This window comes from Pseudophryne corroboree, chromosome 1 (assembly GCF_028390025.1).
Source record: "Pseudophryne corroboree isolate aPseCor3 chromosome 1, aPseCor3.hap2, whole genome shotgun sequence".
NCBI classification, from domain to species: Eukaryota; Metazoa; Chordata; class Amphibia; order Anura; family Myobatrachidae; genus Pseudophryne; species Pseudophryne corroboree.
Window position 1 is genome coordinate 819,748,412 of NC_086444.1, and position 23,925 is coordinate 819,772,336.

The following is a 23,925-nucleotide window of genomic DNA, read 5'->3' on the forward strand; positions in this document are numbered from 1 at the left end:
TTATCCACTTTGCAACAGGATGACTGCTGTGATATTTCATCTTCCTCGCAAAGGACTGTTGGACAGTCAATTGCTTGGTGGAAGTAGTAAAAGTGGGCTTACGACTTCCCCTCTGGGATGACCATCGACTCCCAGCAGCAACAACAGCAGCGCCAGCAGCAGTAGGCGTTACACGCAAGGATGCATCGGAGGAATCCCAGGCAGGAGAGGACTCGTCAGAATTGCCAGTGACATGGCCTGCAGGACTATTGGCATTCCTGGGGAAGGAGGAAATTGACACTGAGGGAGTTGGTGGGGTGGTTTGCGTGAGCTTGGTTACAAGAGGAAGGGATTTACTGGTCAGTGGACTGCTTCCGCTGTCGCCCAAAGTTTTTTAACTTGTCACTGACTTATTATGAATGCGCTGCAGGTGACGTATAAGGGAGGATGTTCCGAGGTGGTTAACGTCCTTACCCCTACTTATTACAGCTTGACAAAGGCAACACACGGCTTGACAAATGTTGTCCGCATTTCTGTTGAAATACTTCCACACCGAAGAGTTGATTTTTTTGGTATTTTCACCAGGCATGTCAATGGCCATATTCCTCCCACGGACAACAGATGTCTCCCCGGGTGCCTGACTTAAACAAACCACCTCACCATCAGAATCCTCCTTGTCAATTTCCTCCCCAGCGCCAGCAACACCCATATCCTCCTCATCCTGGTGTACTTCAACACTGACATCTTCAATCTGACTATCAGGAACTGGACTGCGGGTGCTCCTTCCAGCACTTGCAGGGGGCGTGCAAATGGTGGAAGGCGCATGCTCTTCACGTCCAGTGTTGGAAAGGTCAGGCATCGCAACCGACACAATTGGACTCTCCTTGTGGATTTGGGATTTCGAAGAACGCACAGTTCTTTGCGGTGCTTTTGCCAGCTTGAGTCTTTTCATTTTTCTAGCGAGAGGCTGAGTGCTTCCATCCTCATGTGAAGCTGAACCACTAGCCATGAACATAGGCCAGGGCCTCAGCCGTTCCTTGCCACTCCGTGTGGTAAATGGCATATTGGCAAGTTTACGCTTCTCCTCCGACAATTTTATTTTAGATTTTTGAGTCCTTTTTTTACTGATATTTGGTGTTTTGGATTTTACATGCTCTGTACTATGACATTGGGCATCGGCCTTGGCAGACGACGTTGCTGGCATTTCATCGTCTCGGCCATGACTAGTGGCAGCAGCTTCAGCACGAGGTGGAAGTCGATCTTGATCTTTCCCTATTTTTGGAACCTCAACATTTTTGTTCTCCATATTTTAATAGGCACAACTAAAAGGCACCGCAGGTAAACAATGGAGATGGATGGATACTAGTATACTTATGGATGACGAGCGACTGCCGACACAGAGGTAGCTACAGCCGTGGACTACCGTACTGTGTCTGCTGCTATTATAGACTGGATGATAATGAGATAAAATTAAAATATATATATATATATATCACACTAGTACTGCAGCCGGACAGGTATATATATTATGTAATGACGGACCTGCTGGACACTGTCTGTCAGACTCAGCACTGCAGACTCCTAAAGTAAGCTACTAGTATCAAGAAGATAGAAAAAAACAAAAACCACGGGTAGGTGGTATACAATTATGGATGGACGAGCGACTGCCGACACAGAGGTAGCTACAGCCGTGGACTACCGTACTGTGTCTGCTGCTAATATAGACTGGATGATAATGAGATAAAATTAAAATATATATATATATCACACTAGTACTGCAGCCGGACAGGTATATATATTATGTAATGACGGACCTGCTGGACACTGTCTGTCAGCACTGCAGACTCCTAAAGTAAGCTACTAGTATCAAGAAGATAGAAAAAAAAAAAAAACACGGGTAGGTGGTATACAATTATGGATGGACGAGCGACTGCCGACACAGAGGTAGCTACAGCCGTGGACTACCGTACTGTGTCTGCTGCTAATATAGACTGGATGATAATGAGATAAAATTAAAATATATATATATATCACACTAGTACTGCAGCCGGACAGGTATATATATTATGTAATGACGGACCTGCTGGACACTGTCTGTCAGACTCAGCACTGCAGACTCCTAAAGTAAGCTACTAGTATCAAGAAGATAGAAAAAAAAAACACGGGTAGGTGGTATACAATTATGGATGGACGAGCGACTGCCGACACAGAGGTAGCTACAGCCGTGGACTACCGTACTGTGTCTGCTGCTAATATAGACTGGATGATAATGAGATAAAATTAAAATATATATATATATCACACTAGTACTGCAGCCGGACAGGTATATATATTATGTAATGACGGACCTGCTGGACACTGTCTGTCAGACTCAGCACTGCAGACTCCTAAAGTAAGCTACTTGTATCAAGAAGATAGAAAAAAAAAAACCACGGGTAGGTGGTATACAATTATGGATGGACGAGCGACTGCCGACACAGAGGTAGCTACAGCCGTGGACTACCGTACTGTGTCTGCTGCTAATATAGACTGGATGATAATGAGATAAAATTAAAATATATATATATATCACACTAGTACTGCAGCCGGACAGGTATATATATTATGTAATGACGGACCTGCTGGACACTGTCTGTCAGCACTGCAGACTCCTAAAGTAAGCTACTAGTATCAAGAAGATAGAAAAAAAAAACCACGGGTAGGTGGTATACAATTATGGATGGACGAGCGACTGCCGACACAGAGGTAGCTACAGCCGTGGACTACCGTACTGTGTCTGCTGCTAATATAGACTGGATGATAATGAGATAAAATTAAAATATATATATATATATATATATCACACTAGTACTGCAGCCGGACAGGTATATGTATTATGTAATGACGGACCTGCTGGACACTGTATGTCAGACTCAGCACTGCAGACTCCTAAAGTAAGCTACTAGTATCAAGAAGATAGAAAAAAAAAAAACCACGGGTAGGTGGTATACAATTATGGATGGACGAGCGACTGCCGACACAGAGGTAGCTACAGCCGTGGACTACCGTACTGTGTCTGCTGCTAATATAGACTGGATGATAATGAGATAAAATTAAATTATATATATATATATATATATATCACACTAGTACTGCAGCCGGACAGGTATATATTATGTAATGACGGACCTGCTGGACACTGTCTGCAGAATGCGTTTATAAAAACACCACACGACGAGTGTTTAACTTTTTCAGGCAGACAATCACAATATACTGGTGGTCAGCAGACAATCACAATACTGGTGGTCAGTGGTCACTGGTCAGTCACACTGGCAGTGGCACTCTGGCAGCAAAAGTGTGCACTGTACTTAAGTGCAGTCAGATAATGATATACAGTATATGATGCAGCACACTGGGCTGAGCACAGATATGGTATGTGTGACTGTGTCACACTGTGTATCGTTTTTTTTCAGGCAGAGAACGGATTAATTAAACTGGTGGCACTGGTCACTGGTCACACTATCAGCAGCAAGTAGTACTCCTCCTATATGCTCCCCAAAATTTGTGTCTCTCTCTAGTACTCTAGTCACTCTAAACGGAGAGGACGCCAGCCACGTCCTCTCCCTATCAATCTCAATGCACGTGTGAAAATGGCGGCGTCGCGCGGCTCCTTATATAGAATCCGAGTCTCGCGATAGAATCCGAGCCTCGCGAGAATCCGACAGCGGGATGATGACGTTCGGGCGCGCTCGGGTTAACCGAGCAAGGCGGGAAGATCCGAGTCGCTCGGCCCTGTGTAAAAAAAACTGAAGTTCGGGCGGGTTCGGATTCCGAGGAACCGAACCCGCTCATCTCTAGATATAATATTGTATTCTTTTAGTAGAAAGAGCTAATTCTGTTTTCTTCCCAATATAGATCTCAACATCCATTAGCAAAACTACATGGATCTTCTATTCTGGAGAGACATCACTTGGAATTTGGAAAATTTTTGCTGGCAGATGAGGTGAAAATGCCTGGTCTTATAGTAGAGTGTAGTTTCCACGGAAACAGTTCACAGTTTATTGTAACTGAAAGATCAATAGCCACTGTCACATGATGGTAGGATGCACAAAAAGTGATTTAAAGGAATGTTTATATGGATATATAACAAGGGACACATTTATGAAACTTGATATGGTATTATATAGTATAGTATAGTATAGTATAGTATAGTTGTAAATTGATTTGTCAGTATGCAACACTTGTGTTTCTGATTAATATATTTGCTACTTTCCGAAGGCAATTGCACAGTATTGGCAGGAGAATGCCTCAAAATATATTCCTATATTCACATTATTCACATTTGTAGGGCATATTTCCCATGCAGAAATAAATTAGGTAATCGTTATTGCCACTTGTTGTCACACTACTCTGCTTCCTCAGCAGTAATAGAAAAGAGTTGTAAAAGTTACACATCGACATAGTTTCGTCTTGTTTACATGGGCAAACACAAATTACAATTGGTGACTACCAGCGCTCACAAACTAATTAGTGCAGCCTCCAAGAAAAGATAGAAGGTATCACCCTCCCCCCTCTATCACATGGTATCCGGTCTCTAGGTCGACCACACTTAGGTCGACAGTCATTAGGTCGACCACTATTGGTCGACATGCATTAGGTCGACAGGTTTTCTAGGTCGCCATTGTCACTAGGTCAACATGTTCTAGGTCGACCTGACAAAAGGTCGACATGGGTTTTTCCTATTTTTATTTATTTTTTACTTTTTCATACTTTGCGATCCATGTGGACTACAATTTCAATACGGAAACCTGTACCGAGATCCACGGTAGTGGAGTAAGGCAACTTGCCCAAAGAATGGCGAGCGAAGTGCACGAATTGGGGTTCCCCGTCACTCTACGAAGAAAATTACACTAAAAAACAAAAAAAAACTTAATTTCAACCTTTTGTCATGTCGACCTAAAGCTTGTGTTGACCTATGTTGGGTGTCCACTTAGTTACTGTCGACCAATAGTGGTCGACCCTATGAACCACACCTGATCATGTAACTCCAAGATAAATAAGTTCCCTGCTGATGGCACTCTCTTTGTTCTTATGTTTCTCAAAAAGACCAGAAATAGAGTAATTTCATAGTGTAAACTGTTTCGAAAACAAGATATTTCTCCACCATGAATGAGAAACTCCATTAATGGATAAGTGTGTATAAAGGCTAGCCCAATCCATTGGTGCTTCAATCGCACACCTTTTATCACCCCTCTGTTATTAAGGTTACCTAGGAATTTTTCTCAGAATAGAGGGTTAAACAGCACAGCACATATTCCATAAGGCATGGATGAAGGCATGAAGCCATCCATTAAAATCTACCACCTCAGGCACTGCCTAGCAGTGGCAGTGACTTCCTATTGGAAGCACTCCCTGCTAATCACAACCAGATAGTAGGGCCCAGGGGGAGGTGTTTTATCCCCCTGGTACTGCAAGTCCGGACTGTAAGAGCAGAGGAAGCGCCTCCCAAGGAAAGCCACACCCCTGCTATATCATCAGCTATGGTGTATGGTAAGGTCAGTGGCTGGTGAGGCATGCCCGCAACCGCCACAGCTATGGCTGCCACCAGTGCCCGCTACTGTACTGCCACCCCCACGATCAATGCCTGTTAAAATTGTCACCAGCGACCGCTCCCGCTGCTAATTCCCAGTCCGATTCCGCTGCCAATGCCCGCAAAGTCTGTGGAGCAACGGCAGCCAGGGTCTGGGCAGCAGAGGTACCCCGGAGTTAAATAGAGCAGCAGTGGCATGGAAGTGGGAGTAGAGCTGCAGGCCGGTTGATCAATAGTGCTGCTACCCCCCGCTTCCAGTGGAGATCAATGCGAGGGGTAGAGGAGCAGTGAAGGGAAACAGATGCAGGGGCCTCTCTCGGGGTGGGGTATACAATAAGGAGCCAGTCCCAGTGAAAGTGGGCTAGGCCCCAGGAAGAGCTCCGAATCTGGTGTCTAAATCATACAGTATCTGCCTCAGTGACAGGGGCGTGCTTTCATATGGGCTGAAAGGATGTCCCTGCCACTGAGGGATTTATACTAATGCCGCTTGTACTGCTTTTTTTAATGGGCTTTTACTGCCCGCTGCTTGGCCCTGCCCCTGCTTCAGTCCCTTTCTCATTGGCAGTAAGAGGCACTGCTGTCGGTGCCTCCAAAATAAGTTTAATGTCATAAGTATCTTCTTGGTATTGTAATCATTAATGAGAGCCTCCCCTGCCTCCCCTGACTGCACGTGCCTGATCGTCAGCCCTATCTGGCTTCCATGGGCTGCAGCTGATACAGTCCATAGAAGCCAGCATGTTCAGCAGTGCCGGAGTTAAGCCCCACCTGGCCCTAAGCACCACTTCCGCTGGACCTAAGCCCCGCCTCCCGGTGACATCAGCCATCAATCACACGAAGGTGAGGGACTGCCGCTGGTAGGAGATCAGCCTCCCTGGCCAGACAGGTAAGCAGCTGCCACTGACTGGTACTCCCACAAATGCGCTTGTCTGACCCTGTTCAGACCATCTTGCCATCTGGTAGGCATTCCAGCTCTTTGGGAGAGTATCTGTTTTTAGCCTTATTTGTATCAAATCTGTTTGTTGCTTTTAAAGTTTTAATACATTTGTTAAGCGGTATTATGCTATACACATATTTTACTTTTTATGCCATATATCATAAAAAATGCTCATGAATGTGCATTACAATAGCTTATCTGAATAAAAGTAGGATCAAGTCATATGATCACTGTCAGTCCACAATCAGTTAGAGGCTTACGGTCATTAGGTCGACAAGACTTATGTCGACAGACACTAGGTCGACCAAAATTGGTCGACATGCACTAGGTCGACATGGTGATTAGGTCGACATGAACAAGGTCGAAATGAGTTTTTCAAATTTTAATTTTTTTTTCATACTTTACGATCCACGTGGACTACAGTTGGGGATGGTAACCTGTGCCAAGCGCAGTGGTAGCGGAGTGAGGCACCTCGCTCGAAGCATGCCGAGGGGACACGGTTCACTTATTGGGGTTCCCCGTCACTTTACGAAGAAAACAACACCAAAAAAAGTAAAAACACTCATGTTGACCTTTTTCCATGTCGACCTTGTTCATGTTGACCTAATGAACATGTCGACCTAATGCATGTCAACCTAAATCTTGTCGACCTAATGACCCATACCCCAGTAAGAGATGTGGCATCAGGGCTGAAATGCAAGAATCACTAGACTGAGAGCGTGGGTGGCCATTTAACGCGTTAAACATTTTCAGCGCCTGATATTTTGTCACTGTTCAATTTGATCTCTATAGGGAATACTACTGTCAGTTTAAAAACAGATTATCGTTCGTGATCTCAAGGTTAGTGTATGTAGTAAAGCATATTTAAGCAAAATTTTACTGGCACAATGAATTTTTGCCCTTTGATAAATGGACTCCCATGTTCTTTTCACCCATATCAGGTGAAATAAAAGAAAAAAACAAAACACTAACACAATGAGGGAAATTTACTAAGCTCCCGATTTTGACCGAGATGGTGTTTTTTCTTCAAAGTGTCATCTCGGTCATTTACTAAACAGAAATCTCGGCAGTTATGAGGGCATTCGTATTTTTTTAGAAGTCAACGGGAAAAAATAGGAATGAATACACCATCGGTCAAATACGCCTGTTATTTGGTAGAACTCGGTAATTTACCAAGAATTCGTATTTGTATTTTTCACCGTGAAAGGTCCATTACGTTCGTGTTCAAGATAGAATCGTAAAAAAATACGCCAAAAAAATAGACCTGCTTTTGTAAAGCGTGTTTACATGTGTTGCACCCTCACCAAAAATGACACATATAATTGTGATACTTTAAAAGGTCAATAAGTACAAGATTAACATCTCACCCTCAGAAATGGTAGAAAATTGAATAGCGATTATCCACAACATTTTTATGTTTAAACCACAAATATGTTTATTAAAGTGTGAAAGTGTGTACATTGCAAACGTCAACAGACAGTGTTAACCCCACTTATGCATCTGCCATCTGCAGAGGCTGGCTTTATTTTTTTCGTGTAGCCTTGGAGGCTTCAGAGGTGGGGCCAAGGACATGAGGTCTTGATCTGCTTGACCTCCTTATTGGGGAGGTCACTGGGGTATTTATTGGAGTTGTAGTTCCTGAGCTAGTGCTCGCTTGTTGGGAGTGTAAAGCACTTATGTTGTGGCTTAAGTTAGTGAGTGTAGCATTTAATTGGTTATTGGAGGCCGTGTTATTCTCTATAATTCTACCCAGACTTTCTGTAAGGCTATTGTTCCTTTCAAGGAGATGCAGGTAGTTTTGGTGTTGCCTCATTTGTTCATCCAGAATTCTCTGTAAAGTGGTCATCATGGTGCTGTTTTCTGCCCGCATTTGCTCCAGACAAGTCGCCACACGACTGGTTTCCAAATGTTCTCTGCTGAGATTTCGACTTATGCGTGGCATGTAATGTGGCAGACTTGCCAGCAGCTGATTTTGTCTTTGGAGACAGTCTGAATTGAGCCTCTGGAGGTTTGCCCAGTTGGCCCAAAATGTCTGCTCTTCAGTTTGAGCCAGTGGTGTACTTGGGCTCATTATTGGTTGCGGACTTGTTTGTTGTGGAGGCGTGGCCACAGGTACCGTGCTAGGTTGCGTTGTCTGTAATGGGCGGAGATCCAGAACAAACGTGGCATCAGTTTGCAGTGTCTCCTGCTCCGTGGGTATGCTGTCATCATCTGTGTGTGGTATAAGAATACAACATTGTAGTAATATGCAACATGTATTTTATACTTCTATCATATTGCATTGCATTTATTATTCTGTTTGTCAAAAAATAACACACATGTTTGTGAATAATAAGATAATTACCGCGCTTATGTTTATGTTAGCAGCTCCATATAATAAACAATAATAAAACACTAAAAAGGAGCGCTTGATTAATTTAAATAATGTGTTGAACGCACATACCTGTAAAAAAATATTTTGGTTAATAACAATGTTTAAGCTCTTTTTTGAAAAAGTGGTGGAACGGGGATAATAGATGGTATTTGTATCTCAATTGAGATTATACTGGACAGTCCTTTCCCACTGGTAACTCTCTCCCTGCTATCCCTAAAAGTACCTCTCGAGGCTCGCTGTTAACAGCATCAGCGTGCACCGCGGGAGTAGCTGGTCCCGTCTCTCCCGTTGCTGCGGCTGCTCCGGCTCTGTGTTGCTCGTGCGGCGTGCTTGCTTGGGAGCGTGTCAGCGTATCAGTGTTGGCATACACTGATAGAATGTCCTCCGTTTCTGCACCATAAAGTACCCAACGCGTTTCGGGTTACAAAACCCTTTAACTAGGATCCTAGTTAAAGGGTTTTGTTACCCGAAACGCGTTGGTAATTTATGGTGCAGAAACGGAGGACATTCTATCAGTGTATGGCACCTAACACCAGCTTTTCTACACCTGTCCTATTTTGTCCTGTAGTATAACTGTGCTTTTCAAGGTTTGCAGATTTAATTATGTACTGTGTTATGGGCGCTGCGGATCCCTTGTGCCGCCATATAAATCAAGGAAAATATTAATAATAAGATTAAAAACCAATAAGCAATGATACTCATGTGCTGAAGCTTGCCCAGCAGATTATGGTGTGCACTTTAATAAGCATTATATTACTGTATACCTCAAGTGTGCACTCATGTAGTTTGGCTGCTTTAGTGAGGAGGTGTTCAGCCCTTTACATTAATGTTTGTTTTAGTAGTTAAAAAAATTATACTGACGCTGCATTACTGTGTGGTTGTTTTGTTGACATAATTATCAGAAGTACACTGTGTTTGTAAGTGTTCAGATGTGTTATTTTATGGACTCACCAGCCAGATGAGGGGATTCTGCTTCCCATGTTGGGGAAGGTGCCAGTAATTGTGATGGTGGCCTTGAGGACACAGTAGAGATGCGTCTGTGAGGGGGAGATGCAGATGTGGGCATCGGGAGATCTGGGCGTGGTCTTTTCAACGCCACGTGTTTGCGGCTGGATGTTGGTTGTCCTGTGCGCATTTGCGGACTAAGGTGTTGCCTGGATGGGACTATGGAAAAACGCAATACATTAGTGTATTTTCATAAAAATATTTTGGCAAAAAAAACCCAACAAGGATACCTTACCTGTAGTAGCAGCAGCATCCTCCTGTGCAACATTTGTCCTGCTACTACGGGCTGCTCTTCTTTGTGACACTGAAATTTTTTTTGCATTATGGTATGTATTTTTGGCAAAACATTTACAACATGATAATCAACATTAGCCATGTAGCCATTAGGAAAAACAAAACCATACCTGTGTTTTGAAATTTGTTATTAAAAATAGTCCGCCATATATTGTCGTCAGCAAGTACAGATATAATATACATCTTTAAAAAAAACAACATGACCACACCTGCTTACTTTACCAAAAACACCTATGCTTACTACAACATAGATGTTTGCCACAAACAAGGAATGTGCAGTAGAACACTACATAACAAATGCTATATTCAAATACCACATATGCTTACAACTTATACATACAGTAGAACTGACAAAAATCAGCTGCAGAAAATATACCATCTGATACTGAAAACAAAAAACCATGCTAAGCACATTCAACATAAATGGATAAAGGTAATGGTTACAACTAGGAACACAACGTTTTACACACATCACTACTTCAACAATTTGTACCAGACAACTTAAGCCAATATTAATAGGTTTAAACATTAAACTATCAAACTGGGAACATACAAATTGCAAAAAATACAGTATGGTCTGAGCCCCATATGGCACACATAATCGTTCCTTTTACATCACGTAAATGATGGTGAAAATCCCCCCCCAAAAAAAAACAAAAACAAAAAAAAAACAATTCATATGTCATAATACATATCCTTTACACACAAACACATTAAAACAACACATCCTCAATGCAACAAATATGCCAAACACTATAAACAGTTTTGCACACATTAAAACACATTTTTAAAACAATTACACTGATAAGAAAAACAAAACAATACTCACCATCCTGCCTGGGCCGATCAGAATCTCTGACATGAGTGGCACGGACAACTTTGTGTGGAATAATGCGACGCACGGGCTCCTCCCACTCAGCATATGTGGCAATGAAAGGATGGCCACCCCCAGTTTGTCGGGCTGACTTTGCCTCCTTGGCCATCTTTGCCTTTACCCTGCGCTTTATGTCATAAAATCGCTTTCGCCAAGTGTCCTCAGTCCGCCTCACCACACCCTCGCAGTTCACTGCCGAAACTACTTGACCCCACAGCACAGCCTTTCTGCGAGATGTCACCTTGGAGGCCTGAGGGCCAAACAGGTGCCGATGATGACGCATTAACTCATTCACCAATGCCACATTTTCTGCGTGACTAAATTTTTAATTTCTGCCTGTCTTCGTAGTGGTGCGTGGCTGCGGAGCGCCATCAGCATCACTCTCACTATCACTGGAGGCCGCAGCAGCAACCTCACCCTCCTCCGCTGCCTCACTAACCTCCTCCCTCTCACTCACCTCCTCCACCTCACTCACCTCTGACTGGGACATAATCAGGACAAACAACAAATAACACTGAGAAAAAAAAACAGTAAACACACTCCTCCACTACCACTACACACCAAACACACACACACACACACACACACACACACACACACACACACACACACACACACACACTCACTCACAAACAATGACAATAGACGTTAAAAAAAAACCAAGACAAAAAACTAGACAGACTTTAAAAAAACTACACAACAAGTATGACAAGACTACTTACACACACAGTACAGCACTCAACAATCGCAAATAACCTCCTCCAAACCGCCAAAAACTCCAAACAACTCACCAACTCCTAACACACCTTCCTCTCACCTCTCCACTAACTAAACCCACGAGGTGCGGCCGGTTTGGGGCGGATTTATAGTAATGAGCACAGACACTCCTCCATCACGAAACAAACCAATCACGGACGAGTGACAAAAACGAAACTTAGAAAAAAAACGCGTCCGGGAACGGATAAACACTGCCGTAACCGAAAAATGACGCAGTCGGTAAAAAAAACGCATAACACGGCCGCAAATCAACAAAATCGGCCGCATTCTACCTTTGAAAAACACGAATGACATCGACATCGGAAAACACGAAAATTACAAATACGACAGCTTAGTAAATGAGTCGTAATCCATTCAAAAAGTTGCAATTTTACAGATTCGATGTCATTCGTGTTTGTACTTTAAGCTCATTCTGAAAAATACGAATTTTAGTAAATTTCCCCCAATGTGTAATAAAAGTAATAAACTTCAATTTAAAATTACATTAAGTTGATTTTGTTATACTGTATAGTAATTGCAAATGAAATGCACAGAGAAAGTCACATAAAAGGCTGATGTTTAAAATTTTTTATCATTCAGTGCCCTGGATATTCATATACTAATTGCATTAATTTTTTTTTTTTACAAAAGTTTATTATCAGCATTATAACGAATGTAATATGTGTATAAAATGCCAAACTGATTTTACTAAGTGTATCATGTATTAGGTGAACATTACTATACATTACAGAGCACTATAAATGTTACTTTAACTTATAAATGTTATAATGTTTATGCATTAAATGATGATTATTTGCCTGCGTGGAACCAATGGTTCTCTAATGTGAAAAGAAAAAAATTGATTTTTTTGCAAAAACAAATGAGAATGCGCTACCTCAATCTCAGGGCCGGCTCTAGGCACGTTCGACTAGAGCGGCCGCGCGGGGCGCCACCCTTAATGGGCGCCGCGCGCTGGCGCCGCCATAGTCTTACCTGGAGCCGGCCCTGTACACTGCTGGCAGCTCTCCCCACCGTCCCCGGCCTTTCAAAACTGTGCGCTGCGCGGCGCCGGCGTCTGACGTCAGACGCCGCGCAGCGCGCACCAAGCAGCCGGGAACAGTCGGTGGCCCTCAGGCTCAACAGCAGCACGTCCCCTCCCAGCGTCGCCGCAGGTATGTTGGGATCGTCGGGGCCGGGCACTGGCACTGTGTGTGGGGGCACTGGCACTATGTGGGGGCATTGGCACTGTGTGGGGGCATATCTGCACTGTGGGGGCACTGGCACTGTGTGGGGGCATATCTGCACTGTGGGGGCACTGGCACAGTGTGGGGGCATATCTGTCGCTGTGGGGTCATATCTGCACTGTGGGGGCATTTATGAATCTTGCACTGTGGGGGCATTGGCACTATGTGGGGGCATTGGCACTGTGTGGGGGCATATCTGCACTGTGGGGGCACTGGCACTGTGTGGGGGCATATCTGCACTGTGGGGGCACTGGCACTGTGTGGGGGCATATCTGCACTGTGGGGGCACTGGCACAGTGTGGGGGCATATCTGTCGCTGTGGGGTCATATCTGCACTGTGGGGGCATTTATGAATCTTGCACTGTGGGGGCATTTATGTATCTGGCACTGTGGGGGCATTTATCTGGCACTGTGGGGGGCATTCATTTATCTGGCAGTGCGGGGGGGGCATTTATCTGTGCACTGTGAGGGGGCATTAATGTATCTGGCACTGTGGGGGCATTTCTGGCACTGTGGGGGCATATCTGCGCTGTGGGGGCATGTATGTATCTGCACTGTGGGGGCATGTATGTATCTGGCACTGTGGGGGCATGTATGTATCTGGCACTGTGGGGGCATGTATGTATCTGGCACTGTGGGGGTATTTATGTATCTGGCACTGTGGGGGTATATCTGCACTGTGGGGGCACTTATTTATCTGGCACTGTGGGGGGCATTTATTTATCTGGCACTGTGGGGGCATATCTGGCACTGGGGCATATCTGGCACTGGGGCATATCTGGCACTGTGGGGGCATATCTGGCACTGTGGGGGCATATCTGGCACTGGGGGCATTAATGTATCTGACACTGTGGGGGGAAATAATGCATCTGGCACTGGGGGCATTTATGCATCTGGCAATGTGTGGGCATTTATGTATCTGGCACTGGGGGCATTTATGTATCTGGCCCTGTGGGGGCATATCTGGCACTGTGGGGGCAATTTTATATATGGCACTGTGGGGACAATTTTATATATGGCACTGTGGGGACATATCTGGCACTGTGTGGGCATTTTTATATCTGGCACTGTGTGGGCACTTATGTATCTGGCACTCTGTGGCCATTTATGTAGCTGGCACTGCTGGGGGGGGCATGTCGCGTGTAGCTGGCACTGCTGGGGGGCATGTCGCGTGTAGCTGGCACTGCTGGGGGGCATGTCGCGTGTAGCTGGCACTGCTGGGGGGCATGTCGCGTGTAGCTGGCACTGCTGGGGGGCATGTCGCGTGTAGCTGGCACTGCTGGGGGGGGCATGTCGCGTGTAGCTGGCACTGCTGGGGGGCATGTCGCGTGTAGCTGGCACTGCTGGGGGGCATGTCGCGTGTAGCTGGCACTGCTGGGGGGCATGTCGCGTGTAGCTGGCACTGCTGGGGGGCATGTCGCGTGTAGCTGGCACTGCTGGGGGGCATGTCGCGTGTAGCTGGCACTGCTGGGGGGCATGTCGCGTGTAGCTGGCACTGCTGGGGGGCATGTCGCGTGTAGCTGGCACTGCTGGGGGGCATGTCGCGTGTAGCTGGCACTGCTGGGGGGCATGTCGCGTGTAGCTGGCACTGCTGGGGGGCATGTCGCGTGTAGCTGGCACTGCTGGGGTGCTTGTCGCGTGTAGCTGGCACTGCTGGGGGGCTTGTCGCGTGTAGCTGGCACTGCTGGGGGGCTTGTCGCGTGTAGCTGGCACTGCTGGGGGGCTTGTCGCGTGTAGCTGGCACTGCTGGGGGCCGTGTCATGTAGTGTTCCCGCTAGGCGTCTGTGGCTAGGCAATGTGTCTCAGTGCTGTGCCTGGCGCAAAGTGTATAGGAGGTTCTACCTGGTGCAGTGTGTATTAGCTGCACTACTGTGTGGTGTAATGCAAATTGCCACTATTATGTGGCCACGTACCTTCCCCACGAAGTAACTCCCCTTAATTTTTGCTGCGCGCCTTCGGCGCGCACTGTCCATTCTTTGACATATAGGTATGGGAACAACAAGCAGTATGTACATCATTTTGCCCTCCTAACTTAAAAATGTGCCCTCCCTGTGATCAGCACCATGCCCTAAAAAGTGAACACTATCATGTGTAGCTGGCACTGCTGCGGGGCATGTCATGTGTAGCTGGCACTGCTGCGGGGCATGTCATGTGTAGCTAGCACTGCTGCGGGGCATGTCGTGTATCTGGCACTATACTGGAGACATTGTGTGTAAGGAACACTACTGTGGCTATGTGTAAGGCTGCTAATTGTGTGAAAATATGTTTATAGTTTGATGATATGAAGTTATGAGACCACGCCCACTTTTCCAGAGGCCACACCCACTTTTCCGGAAGCGCGCGCGCCTTCGGCGCGCGCATGGGGGGGGGGGGGGGGGCGCTTTTACATTTTCTCGCTCAGGGTGCTAGTAGGCCTGGAGCCGGCCCTGCTCAATCTGATATGATTTTTAATAATTATATAAAACAATATACATCACATAAATACCGGCCAGTATCTTAAATCTAAAAAACAACAATTGCTGTTCATAAATGCAATTCAAAATATATATTCACTTATTAAAATGTATTCTTTCAGGAATAAAACCTCTTTAAATGACCAATGTTAAGGCAGTCCGTGTATTTCTATATTTCATTAAGCAATTAAGGCATTCCTATGCACATATGGAAGTCCGTGCTCTCTCACACCTGTGAGTTTCCATTCACATATAATGGTGTTTATGCAGCCTTATAACTCTTATGCAAAACTCGATCTTTGTTTCACTGCACCATATAATTTGTTGTTATAGCTACCTTGTAGCAATGTCTCTATGCCAGTTTTTTCTCTGGGCAATCCTCCGTTCCCCTCCCGGCTATTGCTTTTAATTCTAGCCTTATCTGGAGTCCCGTGGGTACTTGGGGATAGACGTTCACCAGTAAACCCTTAGCACTGGGGTTTTCCGATGCTCTCACCGGCCGGCCAGTATAGTGGTGCTGTGTAGCAAGCTGTGCCCCGTATAGGAAGATCCCGACAATTGCACTCCGTGTCCAGAGATCCTGACAGACGCGTTTCTCCGCCTCCTTGCTTACGTCAGCGGTTTCATCAGTGACACTGATGAAACCGCTGACGTAAGCAAGGAGGCAGAGAAACGCGTCTGTCAGGATCTCTGGACACGGAGTGCAATTGTCGGGATCTTCCTATATGGGGCACAGCTTGCTACACAGCACCACTATACTGGCCGGCCGGTGAGAGCATCGGAAAACCCCAGTGCTAAGGGTTTACTGGTGAGCGTCTATCCCCAAGTACCCACGGGACTCCAGATAAGGCTAGAATTAAAAGCAATAGCCGGGAGGGGAACGGAGGATTGCCCAGAGAAAAAACTGGCATAGAGACATTGCTACAAGGTAGCTATAACAACAAATTATATGGTGCAGTGAAACAAAGATCGAGTTTTGCATAAGAGTTATAAGGCTGCATAAACACCATTATATGTGAATGGAAACTCACAGGTGTGAGAGAGCACGGACTTCCATATGTGCATAGGAATGCCTTAATTGCTTAATGAAATATAGAAATACACGGACTGCCTTAACATTGGTCATTTAAAGAGGTTTTATTCCTGAAAGAATACATTTTAATAAGTGAATATATATTTTGAATTGCATTTATGTAAAGCAATTGTTGTTTTTTAGATTTAAGATACTGGCCGGTATTTATGTGATGTATATTGTTTTATATAATTATTAAAAATCATATCAGATTGAGGTAGCGCATTCTCATTTGTTTTTGCAAAAAAAAAAATTTTTCTTTTTGGATTTTAGTATAAGGGGCTTAACCAATTACCCCTGAGAATTGCGGCACTTCACCTGATTAATCACAGCGCCAGGAAGGTTGGGTTGTTTTGGTCCTCTAATGTGCATTGCATGTAATGATGATAAAAATAATTGGAAATAATTTTCCATTTTTCTTGCATCTACATTATTTATATAAGGACTAGATGCTTCCATGATGGAGATAAACAATGGTCACCTATTGTTCACAAGAAATGGTAATGTTTTATACTCCATGTGTTTCCCATTGTGGCTATTCTTCTTCTGTAAATGGTTTAGCTTCATGGTACATTTAGATCTTGACATAAATCGACTTGATTGGAACAAAAAAAAAAAAACATATTGTTCTCTGAGATAATTTTGACTTTATTTCTTGTGACAGTCCATGAACATTTACCAGAATCTTAACAGAAGGCAGCATGAGAACGTCATCCATTTGATGGATATCGCTATCATAGCCACAGATTTAGCTCTTTACTTCAAGTAAGTAGCTAAAGGAGAATATATCCAGTCAAAGTAATGATTACAGTACTGTTTGCTAGTTATTAATTCAGTTTGACATAAAGTTACGTCTGAAAGCTCTGTGTACATTTCAGTGCCATACGTTTCCTACAGGAACACATGAGTGCAGAATGTTATTCCATAATTGTACTACACAATAGCCACTTTACACAGAATTTAAAATCTCTACAAGATCATTTTCCCCATCGGGGAAGTTTTTGTAGAGGGAGTTTCCATGGCATGCCAACAAATTGGGTACGAATAGCCATAGGCATGGCTATCATTTAAGCTAGTGCTGTACTGTGCTCCAATTCTTTCCATACCTTTTAAATAGTGGGTCAGTCCTGATTTTGGATGGCTGCGTGAGAGGGGTGCAGTGAATGCTGCCATGCAGGTGTAGTATTGCCGCTTACCTTGCATCGCACCCTCTCACCTTCAGGCCATATGGGTAAAAGACTGTCCTGGTATGCAGACTGGACATGGACATGAAGATCTAGAAGGAAGGAGATGAGGTGAGAACCATCCTTTCCGAGAGCAGACCGACTCACCCCATCAAACCTAGGGGCAGATGTATTAAGCCTGGATAAGGCATAAGGAAGTGATAAACCAGTGATAAGTGCAAGATGATAAACACACCAGCCAGTCATCACCAAACTGTCAATTTGCATATTGGAGCGGATTGGCTGGAGGGTTTATCACCTTGCATTTATCACTGGTTTATCACTTCCTTATGCCTTCTCCAGATTAATACATCTGTCCCCTAGTTCTTTCCGAAATAGGGATTTCAGGCATAACTAAAGGTCATACTTCCACTTGTGCCCTCAGTACCCGAATTTCAACAGAGTGCAAGGTCCACTGTCAGCCCAAAAGAAAGATGGGGGAGGTAGGGACAAACAGACACAGACAGAGACAAAAGGACATACCATAGATGATTCTCACCATTGTTAATCTTGTATTTCAAGGAGACAAGAAGCATCAAAGCTGTGCAGGGCCTAAACTCAACTTAACATGTCATTCCACCATGCTTACTACAACAGCATCACCCTCAACCTATTACTGTGTGTGCCGTGCAGCACAAACTTAAACAGATAAACAGTTCTAACAATTACACAACATGAACACAAAAGAGGAAATCATGGTCCTATCTGTTTAGACTCCTGCCTTTCTAGAGCTGTTCCTTTAACCCCTACCTACTTAGATTAGGTCAGCCTATTCTGGTCCTGCCCTGGGGTATATAGCAACTACTGTGGGCCTGCCTAACTCAGGGGCACACCAGTGATCTGGGCCTAGTACACTGATCACCTTATTAAATATAAAGCTCAGGTCCTTTGTCATGCCTACTTTGAGCTAGTTGGAATGACCTGGGCCTAGTGTCCAGATCCCTCTTATCATGGTGCTCTGGCTTAAAGCCTGCCTACTTATGGCCACTTTGAGTAAGTCACCTGGGCCTAGTGCCCAGACTCACTCATATTGCTGGTGACACGCTCACACTGCCCGCCTAACCTCTGGCACAGGCCTAAGGTCTGATTAATAATAACAGGATTAGTGCCTGACTGTGCCCATGGGTTTAGTGTCTGATCCCTGGCAGTTAGGCAGCGATAATTTCAGGTGGGCCTGCTCCATTTGGAGAGGCTGCATTGTGATCGTTTACTTCCCACCACAACAGCGCTTCCTATCCTCTGCAGCAATCTTCATCATGGCCAGTGGCGCCGCCTCTTCTTTCATCATCCAGCCGGCGCCACCTGGCTTCTATGCTGAGAGTGCCATCTTCTGGCTTCTTCCGAGGCTGCTGGAGTTCTTTGAGTACAAATACACAGCAGCTGTGCTATTATGTCCATCTCTGAATCAGCCACTTAGTAAGAATATATAATTCATTGTGGATATGGCTGTTGTCCATGGGGTGGACAAAGCCTGTGCTATTAAAATAGGAATTGAATACCTACCGGTAATTCCTTTTCTCCTAGTCTGTAGTGGATACTGGGGTCTTGTACTTTAGTACCATGGGGTATAGATCGGGTCCACTGGAGCCTGGCACTTTAAAACTTTTAGTGTGTGTATGTGTGTGCTGGCTTCTCCCCTCTATGCCCCCCTACCTGACTCAGTCTAGGAAAACTGTGCCCAAGGAGACGGACATAAACTGAGAGAAGAGCAAAACAACAGCGGTGAGGCAACAAGCCAACACACAACCATAATGAAAGGATGGCGCTAACCGGAACAGAGGATAGCAACACCAACCTAACCCGGATAGCACAGCTATCCCAACAATATAACGGGACCACAACGTCGGTCCAACTAAATACTTACACATGTAAGTGGGAATGAAGCACTGAGGCGGGCGCCCAGTATCCACTACAGACTAGGAGAAAAGGAATTACCGATAGGTATTAAATTCCTATTTTCTCTTACGTCCTAGTGGAAACTGGGGTCTTGTACTTTAGTACCATGAGGAAGTCTCAAAGCTCCCAAATGGGTGGGACAGTGCTGAGACCCCTGCAAAACCACCTGACCAAACTGAAGGTCATCCTTGGCCAAGGTATCGAACCTATAGAATTTTACAAAGGTGTTCGAACCAGACCAAGTTGCAGCTCGGCACAACTGTAGTGCCGAAACCCCTCGGGCAGCCACCCAGGAAGAGTCCACCGACCTCGTTGAGTGGGCCTGAATAGATGTCGGCAAAGGCAGAGCTGCCGGAGTATATGCCTGTTGAATGGTAGACCTGAGCCAACGAGCAATAGATTGCTTAGAAGCCGGCCGACCAATTTTGGAGGCATCATAAAAGGACAAACAGCGAGTCAGATTTCCGATGATGGGCCGTTCTTTTGACATAAATCTTCAGAGCCCTGACCAGGTCCAAGGACTCAGGACCAACGGAAGCGTCAGACAACACCGGAACCACAATAGGCTGATTCACATGAAAAGCTGACACCACCTTCGGCAAAAACTGAGGACGAGTCCTAATTTCCACCCTGTCTTCATGAAAAATCAAATAAGGACTCTTGCAGGACAAGGCCCCTAATTCAGAGACACGCCTGGCCGACGCCAATGCCGATAACATCACCGTCTTCCAGGTGAGAAATTTCAACTCCACCCTATGTAAGGGTTCAAACAAATCCGATTGGAGAAAAGACAGAACCACATTTAGGTCCCATGGAGCCGTGGGAGGTACAAAGGGCGGTTGCATATGAAGAACACCCTTCACGAACGTCTTTACTTCAGGCAACATGGCAAGCTATTTCTGGAAGGAAATAGAGAACGCTGAAATCTGCACTTTGATGGAGCCTAAATGTAGGCCCATATCCACTCCCGCTTGTAGGAAAAGCAGAAAACCACCAATTCTAAATTCCACAGGAGGAACCTTTCTACTTTCAGACCAGGAAACATACTTTTTCCAGATGATAATGTTTTGACGTTACCACCTTCCTGGCCTGGACCATGGTGGAAATAACCCGGGAGGGAAGACCTTTTCTTGCTAGAATCTCCCTCTCAACTTCCAAGCCGTGAAACGTAGCCGCTGTAAGTCTGGATAGATGAACGGACCTTGCTGAAGAATATCGTCTTGGAGTGGCAGAGGCCAGGGATCCTCCAGAGTCATGGCCAGGAGGTCCAAGTACCACGCCTGTCAAATCCAATCCGGGGCAATGAGAATTGCCAGAATGCTTTCCCTTCTTAGTCTTTTTAGCACCCTTAAGATCAGCGGTAGAGGAGGGAACAGGTACACGAACCGGTACTTCCACGGTGCCGTCAGCGCATCCACTGCTACAGCGTGAGGATCCCTCGTTCTGGAACAGTAACGGCATAGCTTCTTGTTGAGATGAGAAGCCATCATATCTATCTGCGGATAGCCCCACCGGTGGATTAACTGTTGAAACACCTGGAGATGCAGGCCCCATTCCCCTGGATGGAGGCCGTGCCTGCTGAGGAAGTCTGCTTCCCAGTTGTCCACTCCTGGAATGAATATAGCTGAGATGGCCTTTGCGTTGGCCTCTGCCCAGAGAAGGATTTTTGACACCGCTCGCATCGCCGCTCTGCTTCTTGTTCCCCCTTGTCGGTTTATGTACGCCACCGCTGTGGCGTTGTCCAACTGAACCTGGATCGCCTGCTCCTTCAGGAGATGGGAGGCTTGGAGAAGAGCATTGTAAACTGCCCTGAGTTCCAGGATGTTTATCGGTAAAGTCGATTCCAGAACTGACCATAACCCTTGGAACTGGGCCCCTTGGGTCACTGCTCCCCAACCCCGGAGGTTGGCATCCGTTGTTAGTAGAATACACAGGTTTATATTGAAACATCTGCCCTCTACCAGGTGAGGAAGTTGAAGCCACCATAATAGAGAAATCTGGGCTTTCGGAGAGAGGGTCACTTCCTGATGCATATGCAGGTGAGAACCCGACCACTTGTCCAGCAGATCCAGTTGAAATGGCCGAGCATGAAACCTGCCGTATTGGATTGCCTTGTAAGCAGCCACCATCTTGCCCGGTAATCTGATGCAAAGATGGATAGACACCCTGCGAGGACTGAGTACCGAGCAGACCAAAGCCTGGATAGCCGAGGCCTTGTCTATCGGGAGAAACACCTTTTGAGATACCATGTCCAGTATCATTCCCAGGAACTGAAGACACTGGGTCGGTTCCAGGTGAGATTTCTGGAAATTCAGGATCCACCCATGATCCGTGAGAAGGTGAGTTGTCAGATCGATTCAGTCTAGAAGACGTTCCCTGGACACATCCTTGTTTAGGAGATCATCCAAGTAGGGGACTATGTTGACTACTATCATGCGTAGTTGCAGCATCATCTCCACCATGACCTTGGTGAAGACCCTCGGAGCTGTGGATAATCCGAAGGGTAAGGACTGAAACTGGAAATGGTCGTCCAATAAGGCGAACCTGAGGTAAGGCTGATGAGCAGGCCACACGGGAATGTGAAGGTAAGCATCCTTGACATCCAGAGACACCAGGAACTCACCCTCCTCCAGAGCGGACACCACTGCCCTCAGGGACTCCATCTTGAATTTGAACACCCGCAGATACGGGTTAAGAGACTTCAGATTCAATATGGGGCGCACTGAACCGTCTGGTTTGGGAATAACAAAAAGAATGGAGTAAAAACCCCTGTGGCATAACGGAGGAGGCACCGGAACTACCACCCCTCTCTGCAACAGTTTTTGAATAACCTCTTGCAAGGTAACTTTTGCTGCAGGTAAAGCTGGTAAGCCTGACTTGAAAAACCTGTGAGGAGGTAGTGTTTGGAATTCCAGCCGATATCCATGGGAAATGAGATCCCTCACCCAAGGATCCCGGCAGGACTCTGCCTACACGTGGGCGAAGTGTTGAAGGCGAGCACCTACCTGAAAATCGCATTGTCGCTGGGGCCAACCGTCACACAGAAGGTTTAGCGGTCTGGTCCAGGGAGAAAGCAGGTGCAGGTTTACGGGACTTACCACAAGATCCTCTGGGAGTGGTGGAGACCCCTCGGCCCCTGCCTCTGAACCTTGCCACATGGAAGGACTGAAATGAGGGTCCAGTGTAAGAACAACTAGCAGGTGGTGCAGCCGATGGCAGATAGGTAGACTTACCCGCCGTAGCCTGGGAGAGCCACTTATTCAATTCGTCTCTAAACAAGGCATCACCTGTAAAGGGAAGATTTTTACACCCTTTTTGGAATCAGCGTCCGCCGCCCATTGACGTAACCACAGAGCTCCACGCGCTGAGACCGCCATAGCAGTAGTGTGGCCATTAATTTTACACAACTCCTTTATAGCCTCGCTCATAAAATTTGCAGCATCCTGTATATGTTGCAGCAGAGTAATGACCTCATCCCGGGGTAGAGAGTCTAAACCATCAATTACAATATCAGACCACTTTATCACAGCCCTGGAGATCCACCCGCAAACTATTGTGGGGCGCTGTGCTGCGCCTACTGACATATAAATGGCCTTGAGCGTTGTCTTAATTTTGCGGTCAGCAGGTTCCTTCAGGGATACAGCCCCAGGGACAGGTAGTACCAATATTTTTGACAGTCTGGATACAGCTGGAATGGGAAAGGTAGATAGAAACCTCTGAGGAATTTAATTTTTTTTATCAGAGTTTAACAAAGCCTCCCTGGCTAGGGAGTTTACCTCCTTAGACACCGGAAAAGTAGCTGAACTCTTGGGTCTTACATTAAAGTATAACTCCTCATCTGGTTCCGCCTCCAGGTCCGGTATGTGATTTGCCTTATGGCAAAAATGAGGGCATCCACCCCAGGGGACAGAGAGCTGTCCTCGTCCATATCATCCTCATCCACATCTGGCTGATCAGAACCAGAATCGGACTGTAAAACCTGTGGCAGTGAGCATTTGTGTGAAGCCACTAGAGGGCCTGTGAAGCCTTCCTGGAATCTGCTGCCTTAGCTACACAATCAATTGAGTGTTTTAACACCTGTCTCTCCCTTTTAGCAGCAGCTAGTTCAGAACTGACATTGTGAATCATGCTCTTAAAGCTGTCCAACCAGTCCGATGCCTGTGAGTTGGGCCCTTGAGGAGACAAGTAACATTGCTCACACATAAAAGACCCCGCTGAAGACGGGGTAGAATTACAAGCAGCACACATAACC

The 23,925-nt window shown here is 45.7% G+C and overlaps 1 protein-coding gene across 1 annotated transcript in view; it reads left to right on the forward strand.

Annotated features, from left to right (window-relative positions):
• PDE6B (phosphodiesterase 6B) overlaps window positions 1-23,925 on the forward strand; it is a 132,622-nt gene that overhangs the window by 73,545 nt on the left and 35,152 nt on the right. The window contains exons 15-16 of the mRNA XM_063919537.1: window positions 3,874-3,961; window positions 17,219-17,319. Coding sequence (XP_063775607.1) covers window positions 3,874-3,961; window positions 17,219-17,319 — 189 coding nt within the window. The remainder of the gene's footprint in view (window positions 1-3,873; window positions 3,962-17,218; window positions 17,320-23,925) is intronic.